Source organism: Zingiber officinale, unplaced genomic scaffold (genome assembly GCF_018446385.1).
Source record: "Zingiber officinale cultivar Zhangliang unplaced genomic scaffold, Zo_v1.1 ctg134, whole genome shotgun sequence".
NCBI classification, from domain to species: Eukaryota; Viridiplantae; Streptophyta; class Magnoliopsida; order Zingiberales; family Zingiberaceae; genus Zingiber; species Zingiber officinale.
In genome coordinates this window covers 44,721-58,521 of record NW_024589830.1, presented here as the reverse complement: position 1 = coordinate 58,521, position 13,801 = coordinate 44,721, and the positions used below count along the sequence as shown (strand labels likewise).

General features: G+C 34.6%; 2 protein-coding genes across 3 annotated transcripts; both read left to right on the top strand.

Moving 5' to 3' along the window:
* Positions 1-317: 317 nt before the first annotated feature.
* LOC122036186 (chromatin assembly factor 1 subunit FAS1-like) lies at positions 318-7,774 on the top strand. Of its 2 annotated transcripts, XM_042595436.1 has the most exons (14): positions 318-455; positions 596-714; positions 818-1,631; positions 1,728-1,827; positions 2,201-2,348; positions 2,448-2,571; positions 3,737-4,101; positions 4,698-5,057; positions 5,153-5,234; positions 5,319-5,456; positions 6,400-6,801; positions 6,893-7,030; positions 7,141-7,195; positions 7,327-7,774. In XM_042595436.1, exons 3-14 carry the CDS (start codon positions 903-905, stop codon positions 7,482-7,484), a joined length of 2,799 nt encoding a protein of 932 aa, XP_042451370.1. In that variant the 5' UTR covers positions 318-455; positions 596-714; positions 818-902; the 3' UTR covers positions 7,485-7,774. The 2 variants fall into 2 exon arrangements, with proteins under 2 accessions (XP_042451370.1, XP_042451371.1); XM_042595437.1 differs by lacking the exon at positions 596-714 and having other exon boundaries at positions 332-455.
* A 1,353-nt stretch (positions 7,775-9,127) lies between these two features.
* Positions 9,128-13,491, top strand: LOC122036160 (60S ribosomal protein L5-1-like). Its single transcript, XM_042595397.1, has 9 exons — positions 9,128-9,241; positions 10,257-10,326; positions 10,401-10,492; positions 10,591-10,717; positions 10,789-10,868; positions 10,943-11,059; positions 12,596-12,730; positions 12,977-13,146; positions 13,234-13,491. The coding sequence occupies exons 1-9, from the start codon at positions 9,239-9,241 to the stop codon at positions 13,343-13,345; spliced, it is 906 nt and encodes a 301-aa protein (XP_042451331.1). The 5' UTR covers positions 9,128-9,238; the 3' UTR covers positions 13,346-13,491.
* Positions 13,492-13,801: the final 310 nt, after the last annotated feature.

Genomic DNA, 13,801 nt, shown 5'->3' with positions numbered 1-13,801 from the left:
TACAAATCATATTGTAAATCAGAAAATAAAGTAAAATACAAAATAATTATTTTTGGAAATGTTTTTATTGTTGACCAAACAGATCAGAAGGCAAAGCCCAACTCGGCCCAATTGGGACTCGCAAGACATGAAACGACGCTGCGAGGGAAAACGTAATGCAATTGGCGGGAAACCCAATCCCCATTTTCACGGACCGACGTCGATCCAACGGCCAGTGACGTTCCTTTCTCCCATCGCCACTCTTCATGCGATCTCGGCCATACGTTACGAGATCATTTGGCGCGAGCTTCGCCGCCGTCCGATATAATCGGCTTCTCATTGTCTCGCCGAAGGAAGCGGCGAGGTTCAAAGAAGCAAGCGAGACCGGTGGGAAAAAAGAGGAGAAATCGGGAAGAAAAGTTGACTCGTCGATCGTTTCTCTGCAGCTGCTCTTATCCACTGTGGCCGATCTAAAGGTAATCTTACGATCTGCGAATGGTGAGGTTTCTTGGTTTCTTGCGATGAGGAAGTCTGGAAATGAGGGTTTTCTTGTACATCCTTATAATGTGATTACTGGGGTTTCGGCGTTAATTTAGAATAGCATCTGCCTTTTCAGATTCATTATTCGTCGAAGAGGGTTTTGATTAGTCTCCGTTCTTCACATCCTCAAGGGATACCGTTGTCGAGAAATTTAGGATCTTGGAAGATGTTTGACCTGGAATTGACAGCCTAGGGGTATCTAAAACTAAAAAAGTGTTGTTTTTTTTTTACTTTTTCGGTAGTGACTGCTATATTCCCCTTGTAATGCAATTCATTTTGATGTTCGTGCTATTTACAGGAAACCCTTTAGTTGTATTGGAATTTCTGGAGTTGTTTCTTCCCATTTTTCATACCTGTTTTGCGAAATACTCTATAGAGTAACAATGACCTCTCCTGGTGCTGCGGTCACTGACAAAACAGATGAATGCAAACTTTCCAAAGTTGTCAGGGGTGATATGGTTTTAGACATTTGCTCAGGGAAAGAGGAAGACAAGGTAGTTCTCAACAGAGCCCTTGAAAACTACGAGGATCTGATGGTGCTTGATGATAGTCTTACTGAAGCAACGGAAAGGGAGAGCACCAAAGATCACTTGGCTGAGAAGTCAATTCACTCTACCAATAGCACGGGCCTTCCTTGCGGTTCAGTACTGAGCTCAAACAGGCCTTCAAAATTAGTTCAAGATGTCGGGGAAAAGGTGAAATGCCAAGCCGAGTTGAAAGATGAACAGAATGGGGGTAAAAAGAATTTGAAAAGGAAAAGGATTGATGGGGAAATGATTCATAACAATGAATCACTTATAACACAATGCCAGCAAGAATTGGATGAACTTGTTGATTATTTTAAAGAGTTTTCTGGTCTTAAGCTACAACTTGATGATGCCAACTCTTTTTCAAATAACTCGATGATTGCTTTTTTGCTGGAGGAGAGAAATCTTCCATTTTCTAAATTAGCAGAGGAAATTTATGAGAAGTTGAAGGAAAGAGAAGCAGTTACTTTGGCTTCAGTTCGCTGTACTCTACTCTCTATTGGACAAAGAGTAATGTATGGCATTACCAGCCCGGATACTGATGTGTTGGAAGACGAATCAGATTTGTGCCTTTGGTGCTGGGAGGTGATACCTTACTTTTTTTCTTTTACCCCCCTTGGCTGCTTCTGTAAATATGATTTTGTAATTGACCTTTTGTTATCTGTTTACTTGGTTTACCAGACAAGAGATGCCAAGTTGCTGCCTGCATCCCTTCGCAGTGTTGTACATATTCGACGCATAGCTCGGAACAAGATCCATAAGAGAATTTCTACTCTTCATGGTGAGATTATTACTTTTTAGTGCCACTTGCAATTCATAGGTTAGAATAGTGTTTTTAAACCTGAACTAGTAATTGAACCTGTGGTCCTGCTTGTTCCTAAGCTTTGGATGGCCGGTTTGTTTTGGTTTTGAAAACACTTGGTATTAGGGTCACACAATTGCATTTTGCCACATGCCTATGCTATTGTCTTTGTGTTAACTGTGTCTTGTTTATTTGTTTTCTATAATTTCCACTTGTTCTGTTAACTATCTCAAATCCATACCATCCTAGTGCATTATTCATTTCCCTACAGAATAAAGAATGAAGCACTGGAGTACTTTCTTTCGCGGTATTGGTGCATTAGACTGACATCTTTGCCCTTGGATAATTTCAGAGACATTGTCAGCGTTAGCAAATTCGCCACAGACAGAAAGCTATAAGGCTGATCTGATTCAAGCGTCAATAAAACTTAGGAAGGTATTGAATAAACAAGGGATCTCTATGTTGGTTGATAGATTGTCCCAGAAGAATAATGCTGACATGTAAGAAATCTTTCTTTCCTTATTCTTTTTAAGCTTTCTATTTCTTGTTTTAATCATTAGTTCATAACTTATTTAAAATTATCCTTTTGTCATTCAAAGGGCAAAAAAGGAAGCCAGGTTACAAGAAAAGGAATTAATAAAGGCTTTTGAGAAGACTAACCAGAGTGCTGAAAAGGAAAAGAAGAAACTAGAGCGGGAGCTTCAAAAGGAAAAACTTCAAAATGTATGTCATTTTCATGTTGAATGCCATCTCCTGCTGTTTGTATAATTAATAATTTTTAATACTATGTACCAACAGCCTTAAATAGATATTTGAGAAGAATGTAATTTCAAATATTCTATACCTATATATTAAAATTCTGCTAAAATTGTTATCCCAACATTCTTGAATGAAAATTGATAATCAAGGTTGCTGATGTTATATATCTTCATTTTGTTGTTAGTTTCATATGCTACTTAGGTTATTGTTATTTCTTCTCTAAATGGGTCATAATTTTTAGAGAATTTATAGGGTTTAATGTAGGGGTGGCAATTTTTGACCCGACACGAAAACACGACCCGAACCGAACACGAAAAAATCAGGTTAGGGTTGGGTAGTTTCGGGTTCGGGTCGAAATCGGGTCGACCCATTTGACCCAATTAATAAATAGGTCGGGTTCGGGTCAACCTGAAATGACCCGATTACAACCCGCGAACCCGTTTATAAATAATTATAAATTTAAACTAAAATTACAAATTTAAAAAAGTTAAAAACCCTAAACATAGAGATATGTTATGCTATTGATTGCAATGTTGCTATGGCTTATTATTTATGATATGAATTTTCAATTTGTGTAGATAAATGATTAAATGTTATTTTTAATTTTTAATTAAATATACAAATTTTATTTAATGAATTCAGGTCATATTCGGGTCAAACGGGTCAAACAGGTTAAACGGGTCAAACGGGTCGAACGGGTTAAACGGGTTAAACGGGTCAAACGGGTTAAACGGGTTAAACGGGTCAAACGGGTCGGGTTCGGGTCGGGTTCGGGTCAAGTGCAAATAAACAGATCAGGTTCAGGTTGAATATTTTGACCCGAAATAATAATCAGGTCGGGTTCAGGTTGTCATTTGCCAACCCGCCAACCTGTCAACCCGAACCTGTCAACCCGAACCCGAACCGAATTGCCACCCCTAGTTTAATGTCAGTTACTTGAAATTTTGTTGAAGAAGTGCACAATAAGAGAAATTGGGAGCATATATTTCCTCTGTATGCATATATATCCTTTAAGTAATATCTTCTACTTGGCACTGGGCCTTCCATTCTCTTGAAAATGTGGAATGGTTATTATTACAAATAGTTTCCATCTTTTCTCACGATTACAGGTTTCCTTCCTGAATTGCAGGAAAAGGAACTTAAGAGGATGCAGGAAGAAGCTGAAAGGGAAAGAAAACGTCATGAAAAAGAACAAATTGAACTGAAGAAACAAATTAAGAAGCAACAAGAAGAGGCTGCTAGGGAACAAAGACGCCGTGAGAAAGAAGAAGCTGAATTGAAGAAGCAACGGGCTGTGCAGAAACAAGCTTCTTTGATGGAATTGTTTCTCAAGAGTAAGAGTAGCCATAATTCTGATATCCCCGATGGGAAATCTCCCATGATTAAACCATCTACTGAAATTGCTTCGAATGAAGAAATGCTTAATGCTGTTACATCATCAATGGATATTGCTTTGCATCAGCAACATAACATGACCATAGAGGATCTTCGCAGGTACTCAAGAGGATCTTTGTATTTATATTCACCTTATTTTTCTAACTTAAGGCCTTCTAGGTTTCTCTATGCTTCATCCGTGAAAATGGATTTTATTTTGAAAACCATTCTTGTACCTGATGGTATGGATATGTTCAAAGGCAACTAATATTGTCTAGTTAGGATACTTAAATTGATTAAAATAAAATGTATAAGACAAGACTTTAGTTAACATAATGAGAGTGATTTAATTGATTTCAGAAGCAAGTCCAATGGATAGGATCCATTTTATATCTGATATCAAATGGCTGGTACAAACATGGGTTGTTGTTAATGATGAATCATTCTTGTTCCAATATTGAATGAATTAGACCATTGTTAGAATGATCCCTTGGATACAATTTTTTTTATAATTTAGTTTTCTTCTACAATAACTCGAGGGTGCTATTTTTGATTGTGTACAAATTGTCAGAGTAACATCTTGGTTCTCGAAGGTTTAATTAGATTCTGTGTGTATTATGTATATAGTTTGCAGATGTTGCAGTCATGGGGAAGTAATTAAAAGTTTAGGAAAACCTTTTGTTGCAATAACAAGAATTTGATCTTTAATTTTCCAGGTTCCATGTTGATGGCTGGCGAAAGTTGGCTCACTGCAATAGATCTTCATGCTGGGGTGTTAGGCATAATCCAAAAGCTAACTTGACGAAGGAGATTAAGCTTCAAAAATCATCCTTGTTAGGTGAAACTCATAAAAAAAGTGCTGCTCCAAAGATAGAAAAATCCTCTTGTGAGGTGATAAGTTATAGCCTGTCAAGCAGCGATAGGCTTGATGAGGAACTGGAATCTCTTGCAGACAGCATGTCTAGTCAAAATGATCTTGTTGTTACCTCAACATCAGCTCATTCACTGAAGAAAAAGCTGTTGCAGTTTGACAAAAGCAATAGACCGGCATATTATGGTACTTGGTGCAGAAAAAGGCAAGGTTTAATGCTTTCTAGTAGGAACTAGCATTTTTTATTAAAAGAATTTGATTACAACTATTATGTCTTTAACTTAATCTTTACTATTATAGCCTTGTTGTTGGTCAAAGGCACCCATTGAGGAAGGATCCTGAATTGGACTATGATGTTGACAGTGATGAGGAATGGGAAGAGGTGCTTGACACTTAATTTCTTGTATAGTTGTATTAGTCCCTTTGGGCAGGATGTCAAAAAGTACTTACCATGTTTTATGAATAGGAGGCTCCAGGTGAAAGCCTTTCTGACTGTGACAAGATGGATGAAGAATCTATTGAAGGAGAAACTTTGGAAAATGAGAATGATTGTGAAAGTGAAGATAGTTTTGTTGTTCCTGATGGCTATCTCTCTGAAACTGAGGTGCGTCTTAAAAACACTTGGGAAAAAACATATATCTATTTTGTTCTGTTCCTAGTGTGCTTCATTTCCAAACTGGTCTCTGTTGTGTTACTCTAGAATACATTTTCAATTTTTCTGATTAATTGAAAGATTAGGTTTTTCTTCCAGAAAAGTTATCACTCGTGTTTTGGGCATTCATGATTCTTTCTGATACTTTTTCCAATGTGATTAGCAGAGTTGTGTTTTTTTCCGCTTCATTGTCATGCTACCTATTGGTTTTGAATGCATCTTCACTATCAGTCTATAGGTAATATATTTTTTTATCCCTATCATATACTAATATTGGTCATGAATTAGTAGGTGATGTGATATGATATATTTATCAAGAACGACAGTGTAAATTGTTACAAATGTAACTGGGACAAAAAGTAAAATGGACTTTCACAACTGGATAAATTTCAGTATTTCCTTTTTTTTCGGCTGCTCTCAAATATCTATGCCATTTGTTAGTTGTCTTCTATAATTCCATTGTTTATGTATTTCTTGATAATATTTGGATTCAAGCTTAAGCTGAATTTCTACTTTGGTGACTATTACGAATCACAATGACAGCGTGTGAAACTGAATGTAAGAACTATTGGTTTTGCTTTTCCCTCTAAATTTTTACTTGAATTCCTGGTGATTTTTCATGTGAATCAGTAGTATATTAGGAGCAATCTTTGCTCTGGCATACATTTTTTTTCCCGATAGGTTTGAGTAGTAAGCTGCATGAGCAACCTTATACATTTTATAATTTTGTGGCAATGTCAATTGCCATTTACATCTTTGGCATCTAGAATTTCCAGGATCTATGATTTGTTAGGTCACTGCAGTGTGTAAAATGGAAGTGACTCAGTTATTTTTGTTCTAGATTAATTTCTGTTTTTAGTTTTTTTCTTATAATCTAAAACATATTTATACACAGGGTGTTCAACTTACTCCAACTGATTGTACTGAGAACGAGGTGAAAAGCTCCTCAACTTGTAAGTTGGAGACTGATGATGTTGCAAAATTGCTTTGGCAGCAGAAGGTTCTTTTTAATTTGACTGAGAAGGCTCTTCGAAAGAGCCAACCGTTGGTGATATCCAATTTAAATCATGAATTATCTGAACTACGGATAACTGAAGAGTTGTCTGGCACAGCTAAAATTGAGCAGATTTGTTTACAAGCTCTCTGCATGGTGGCCTTCCCTGGATGCCCCATCATTTATGTCTCTCCAAATCCTAGTACATTGAACGAAGTTCAACAAGTTAGTGAATCTTCACAAGAGACATCCACTCAACCAGGGACTTCAGAAGTGATATCAGAGTTGGACTTGCCAGAATTTGTAAGTATATTGTTGGATATGCAAAGCTAGATTGTTTAAGTCTGATGTCCTTGTTTGTTCATCATCATTTTCCTTTTTCTTTAACCCACAGGTTAGGTTGGTTCAGTCTTGCCCACATGGAATTAACAAGATGGTAGAGGTGCTGCAACAGAAATTTCCATCCATCTCAAAGACACAATTACGAAATAAAGTACGAGAAATATCTAGTTTTGTCGACAACCATTGGCAGGTAAAAATCTAACTTCACATGCTATCAAAGTAATCACTTTTATCTAAAATATTCCTTCTTTTTTTGGCTGAATTCTTATTGTGACAATCTTTGCTAATATGTGAATGCAGGTTAAGAAAGATATTCTGGAAAGGCTTGGCATGCCTGCTACTGAATCTTCTCCAGGTACTGACAATCTACTATAGTAAAATAAATCTAGGAGACATGTCTCAATTGGACTTCCACTTTATCATATGGAACCTTTGTATCTGGCTTATTCATACCACATCTAAGTGGTAGCTTGTTATTCTCTACAGACACTGTTAAGAAGCAGAAAAGCATAGCAGCTTATTTCTCCAAACGCTGCCTGCCACCGCCAGAAGTGGTGCCCATGATCCTCTCTGAATCTTTGCCGGAGTCATCATTGAAGTCCAAGACACAGGACTTGAAAGCTGAAGGTGAGTCCGCAGAGTAGTGTCTGCAGTTCAATGTTCACCAGGAAAATAGTTAAAGACAGTTACCTTTCTTCGCTGCAAATTTTGGGCTTTTGGAACTGTATCTTCTTAAAAATTATGAAGATTGAAATCTTGATGTACATAGAGGTGCGAAGTGACTGGCTATTCTATTTTGGCTACTGGCTAATAGTTTATCTTTTGAAACCGTGGTGGAACTGTATCCGCTAAATGTACTTTCTTTGCCCTACCAACACCTCTTTTAAGTTGTATTTCCAGTTCGTTTATCAAAATACATTGCCCTTTGTTCTTATTGTCCCTTCACGTGAAACAACTACAGCCCCTCAACTCTTCCTATTGTCTGTGTTCTCTCTTTCTTGTGACAAGTCATAAAAAAAAAATGATTTTTATTTAAGTTTTGGCCGAGCTTTTCATGAGTTTGTAAACAAACACATTTATAAAAGCTCTAGAATGGGTTAATCAAACTCGTTCTTAACACATTAAACGGACAAAATAAATTCTTATTCATAAACAATAGCCTTCATCAAACTAATTTTATTTTTTTATTTTTTATTTTTAATTGGTATTTGATATCTAGTTTGTATTAATTAATTTTTAGAGTGACTAATTTGGTTTCATGGAAGTCTTTTATTGATTATTAGGATAAATTAGGAAGCGTTTGTATTGGATAACTTATTAGCATAACACCTTCTTAGGTCAATTACTTATTAAAAAAAAATTCTATTGATTTATCAAAGTTGAAATTCAATTGTTAGATGCTGGCGAAATTAAAAAAACGTCCAAACTTGAATTTTATAATTATATATATTTGATTGATTATTGAGTTTTATAATTCAAATTTATTTATTTTATTATTTATTTAACATATTGATAAAAGTTTATTAATAATATGATTCATAAATATTATTTATGAACGTTGTTCATAAATATTGTTTATGAATATTATTCACGAATATTATTCATGAATGTCATTCATAAACATTAACGAGTTGAATACATATATGTTCAAATTTGTTTGTTAATTTAACAAGTTATTCAATCTTGTTTGTTTAATTAATTTTGTGTATATTGAATGAATATAAACAAACTTTTACCAAACTAAATATTAAGATTGTTTACAATGCTTAATTCATCTACAGTCCTATAGGAGTGATAAAAAATTCAGTTAAACTGAATAAATCAAATTTAAAAACTCAGTTTGGGTTTGATTTAAAATTTTCTATTCAATTAAATTAAATAAATCAAAATTTTAAATCAAATTAAATTTTTAGACTGAAATTTAACCGAAGTTTTAGACTCTAGTTAGAAAATTTTGATAAATTTGGTTAAGTTGATTTTAATTGATATTTTATCGGTATGATTTATTTAATTTTTTATTAAAATTTTTAATTGATTTGGTTAGTTAAAAAAATAAATTCTGTTAATTTCATTCATTTCAATTTTAACTGAATAACTTTGTGAAAATTTAAATATTGATTTCAAACTTAATTTTATAATTGTATATATATATATATATATATATATATATATATTTTTTTTTTTTTCATAAATTCACATGGAGAATTTAGCACGAGTTATTGGGCCGAGCGAGTCGGTAAGCAGATCAAATCAAGCCCATTTATGACCATTTGTGATCGCAACCGTTGGATCTCGTTATGCGATGGCTTAGGGTTTCTGTAAGAGCCACCCTATTTTAAGCCCCCTTCTCCTATCCTTCAACTCCACAGCGGCGGCAGTGCGTGGGGAGAGGAGCAAGATGGTGAGATGCCCTTGAACCCTCTGTTTTCTATCTAGTTTTATGAGTTAAACGCATCGTTTTGCTTCGCCTTTATACCGTCTCCGTAGCAGTAAGGTTTTCTCTTGATCCGTTGTACACGATCCATGATGATTAATATCGATTATGAAGACATGTAACCTATTGCGATTTGTGATACATTTAAGGTTTCATATCCGGGCTACTTAGCTGTTTATGAAAATTTGCGTCAAGTTCTACTGCTTCCGGTAGTTTACTGGTGCTGATGGTTATTAGGTTATTAGATTTTGGTTGCTCTGTAATACTATGCGCAGATCTAACTCTTTTACGTTCTATTTTTGACTGGTTGAGCTGTATTACATCTTTGAATGACTTATGGGTTGGGTTTCGTGTTTGATACTGCAACATTGTAATTTTGTGGCTTGTTGTTTTAAAGTTGAATATGCTAGTTTGGTTAGCGTGGTTTGGCATATGGATTTTGGCGTTGTTGCTCTAATGTTTTGAAGGTGCGTGTTTAAACCTGTGGCTCTGAGTTCTTGAAACTGAAATTGAAAGGCAAGTGATCGGAATGAAGTCATGTGTATGGATCACCAATTTTTACCTTTTTAAAATTGTTAGCTATTAACTATTCTTCTTTCACACTTATGAATTGTCTTGATCTGTTGTCTTCTATAATTTTTTTCTTGTCTTCTGAGTTGTTTTTACTGGGATTTAAGTAAGAGGAAAAAAGAAAAGAAATAAAACCATAAGTTTCCCTTGTTTACTTGTAATCTTTATTTTATATTTTTGCAAAATTGTAATAAAGTATATGCCATCTTTTGAACTCAAAAAGGTGTTTTTTTTTTCTTATTTAGTCCAAGTAAATAAGAAAAATGAAATAGAATGAAAGTGAAACAATATATTTATTTCCTTTCTTTTCCCTTCAACATTATTCTTGAACTATTTTGAATCTTTAAATTTTTTTTTTTGTAAAAGCATGGTGTAACTGAGTTCCCTGTTTTTTGTTATTTGTTAACCTCAGGTTTTCGTCAAAACTCTAAAGACCAAGGCTTACTTCAAGCGATTTCAAGTCAAGTACAAGAGAAGGAGAGGTAAAATTTTCATTTGTGTCTTTAACTATCATTGTGCTGTTGGTATTTATTAAGAATTTTTTGTGATTGCACAGAGGGAAAGACTGATTATCGTGCACGAATCAGATTGATTAACCAGGACAAGAACAAATATAATACACCTAAGTATAGATTTGTTGTCCGATTTGTATCCTCAAAAGTGGTCTTTATATTATATGATAGTTATTGCCCTTTTTTACCATATATCATTGTCTGGTTATACTTCTTAACCTGATTTGCTATCAGACTAACAAGGATATTGTTGCACAAATAATATCTTCAACCATTGTTGGTGATTTGGTTCTTTCATCTGCGTATGCCCATGAACTCCCACGATATGGGCTTGAAACTGGTCTTACAAACTATGCCGCAGGTTAGACACCCATTTCCTTGTTTGTTTATGTTTGTGCTTCACTATCTCAACCTGTATTTGTCGGCGATTAGCATACTGCACTGGACTTCTCTTGGCAAGGCGTGTCTTGAAGAAGCTTGAGTTGGATTCTGAATATGAAGGAAATGTCGAGGTGTCTTTTATATTCTTGGTCAATATCATATTATTTTGTCAAATACTTCTTGCATCATATCATTTCTCCTTCAGGCTACTGGAGAAGATTTCTCTGTTGAACCCACTGACAATCGAAGACCTTTCCGTGCTTTACTTGATGTTGGCCTTTTAAGGACAACTACAGGCAACAGAGTATTTGGTGCTCTCAAGGTATCTGTCTAGATAATGCATTTATCATTAGGGGTGTAATCGAGCCGAGCCGAGCTGAATTTGATTTTTGAGTTTGGCTCGTTTATAATCGAGCCGAGCTCGAGCTTTATTTAACGAATATATTCATGGTTCACGAACTTATTCTAGCTTTTATCGAGCCTAAACGAGCTTAATAAATATAAATTATAAATTAAAATATTCATTAAAAAATAAATTATATATTTTAAAAAAATTATAATATTCTTGTTAAAATTTATAATTTTATTCTAATAAATAAATTTAATATATTTGTCTATGTTTTTCATAAGTAGAGTGTAAAATCCATAAATTCAATATCAAAACTATTATAGTTTTATTTAAAAATTCATGAGCTTAACGAACATGTTCACGAATTAACGAGTCGAATATTGTGAAGCTTGAGCTTGGTTTGTTTATCTTAACGAGTCTAATTAAATGAGCTCAAACGAGCTTTTATCGAATTGAGCTTCGAATAGCTCACGAGCGGCTTGGCTCATTTACACCCCTATTTATCATGCAGTCTTCTTTCCTCTTTCTAGAATAGAATTACCTTTGACAGCTCAATTTCTTGTGAAGCTAAGTACCCACATTAAATAATAATATTTGAATGTTCGATTGAAGGTTGTTAAGAAATGCTTGATTACATGTGCAAAAAGAAATGCTTTAGATGTTTTAATTCCAGAATAATTTGTGTTGAAAAATGCTCAACTAATATTATGTGTGGTTAGGTATGACTGGTTATCTTAATTTGATGAACACTGCCTATGAATGCTAGGAGAATTGCTTTGTTCTTATCCTTTGGCTGCATGTATATGTTTGATCAGAACATTAGTTTGGAAATAAATAGGGACATAAAATGTATTTTTCATGGGTCATGAGAGGAAGCTGTTTGATCTTCTCATTTGAAATAAAATGTTCATGCACTCTGCTGACGTTGTGTTATGGAAATTTTAGGTGTTTTTATTTTACTGGGAGACTTAATAGGGTTTTTAAAGATTGGACTTTGTTTTCTATTTTTTTATTGTTAAAATTTTGTGCTTTTGTGCTGTTCGTTACATTTCAGTGCTTGTTTACTCACTGAACTTATTATATCAAATGTTCCTATATCGTCTTTAATTAATTTTTATTTGAGGTTGAGGAGGTTCGTTCACTCTAAATAGCTAAGATTGCTGCTGATCCTATTAGAATTGCAAATGCTTTCCATCTTACCCATATGTTATATAAGTTTTGTTACCTGGTCTAGTTTTTCCCCTTGATCTGTTGTTGATCTAGACACAAGTGGTAAGTTAAAACTTAACATATCTATTTCTATTTGATCCCCTATTATTCTGCGGTGTGAATGTTTCTAAATTGGACGTGCATTTGCTTTTGCTGACGCCCCTTTTGAAGTGATGCATTTGTGTTTCTTTTATCTAATTCTCCACTCATGTCAATGTTCAGATCATTCTTACAATTCACTGCTATTTCATATTATTGTTACTGTCTGTGTTGGACTCATAAAATGTTTCTCGAATGTAGGGTGCATTAGATGGTGGTCTTGATATCCCCCACAGCGATAAAAGGTTTGCTGGTTTTAAGAAAGATGAGAAACAACTTGATGCAGAAGTTCATAGGAAATACATTTATGGTGGTCATGTTGCCTCTTACATGAAGGTCAGTTGCTTTCACTGGGTTTTATCTCTCATGCATTCACATTTCATTCTTATCTCAATGATCTAGATATAACTAAAACCATTTGGTACCGTTCATATATTGTAACTGTACATCAAATTTTATCTTTAATTGTGATTGCATCTATCTTGGGTGTCTCATTATATATTTTTCCCGTATCATATCACATTATTTTTAGTTGAAATATTTTGGTAAATGATTGTCACCCCTAATATTTTTTCCCCTCAGAGTCTTATGGAAGATGAGCCTGAAAAGTATCAGCAGCATTTCAGTCAATACATAAAGAAAGGAATTGACCCTGATAACCTTGAGGAGATGTATAAGAAGGTTCATGCTGCCATTCGTGCCAATCCAACTCAAGTGAAATCCACAAAGTCACCACCAAAGGAGTACAAGAGGTATGGAATAAATACACACATTAGATGTTTGGATTCTTTGAGAAGCAATGCTTTAGTCATCATGTTTTTGGCATCTTTTCTTTACAGATATAACCTAAAGAAGCTCACCTACGAGGAAAGGAAAGCCAAGCTCATAGAACGACTGAATGCTCTTAATTCCTCTGCTGGTGCTGATGATGAGGACGAAGATGATGAGTGAAAATTATATCAAGTGTCAACTTTTGATATTCTACTTTTAATGGTTGCATAAGCTATAGGACAATATTTGGTGTTAAGCAGTTTAGTTGTTTTGATCCAAGAGAATTTATCGGACTTAAACTAATGCAATTGGTTTTATTTTCATTATGATTTTAGTTTATGCAATTGGTTTTGTCACCATCTTAAGTATTTCTCTTTGTTTGTTAGTATAAGAAGTTGTATTTTAATCTTATCAATGTTGGTGTGGGTCGACTTTTCCCTGATTTAAAGCTTTTGATTTGACCCTAGATAGGATTGATGGCAGTTAGGACAAATGCTTTTGAGAAGGCTAATGCGTTTTGGAGAAGGGCGTTATTAGACTCATACACTTGATGCCTCAATGTTTTACTTAAACATCATTATAAACAATGTTAAGATTCAGATCAACCTATTCATCTCTCGAGAGTTGTTTCTGTTT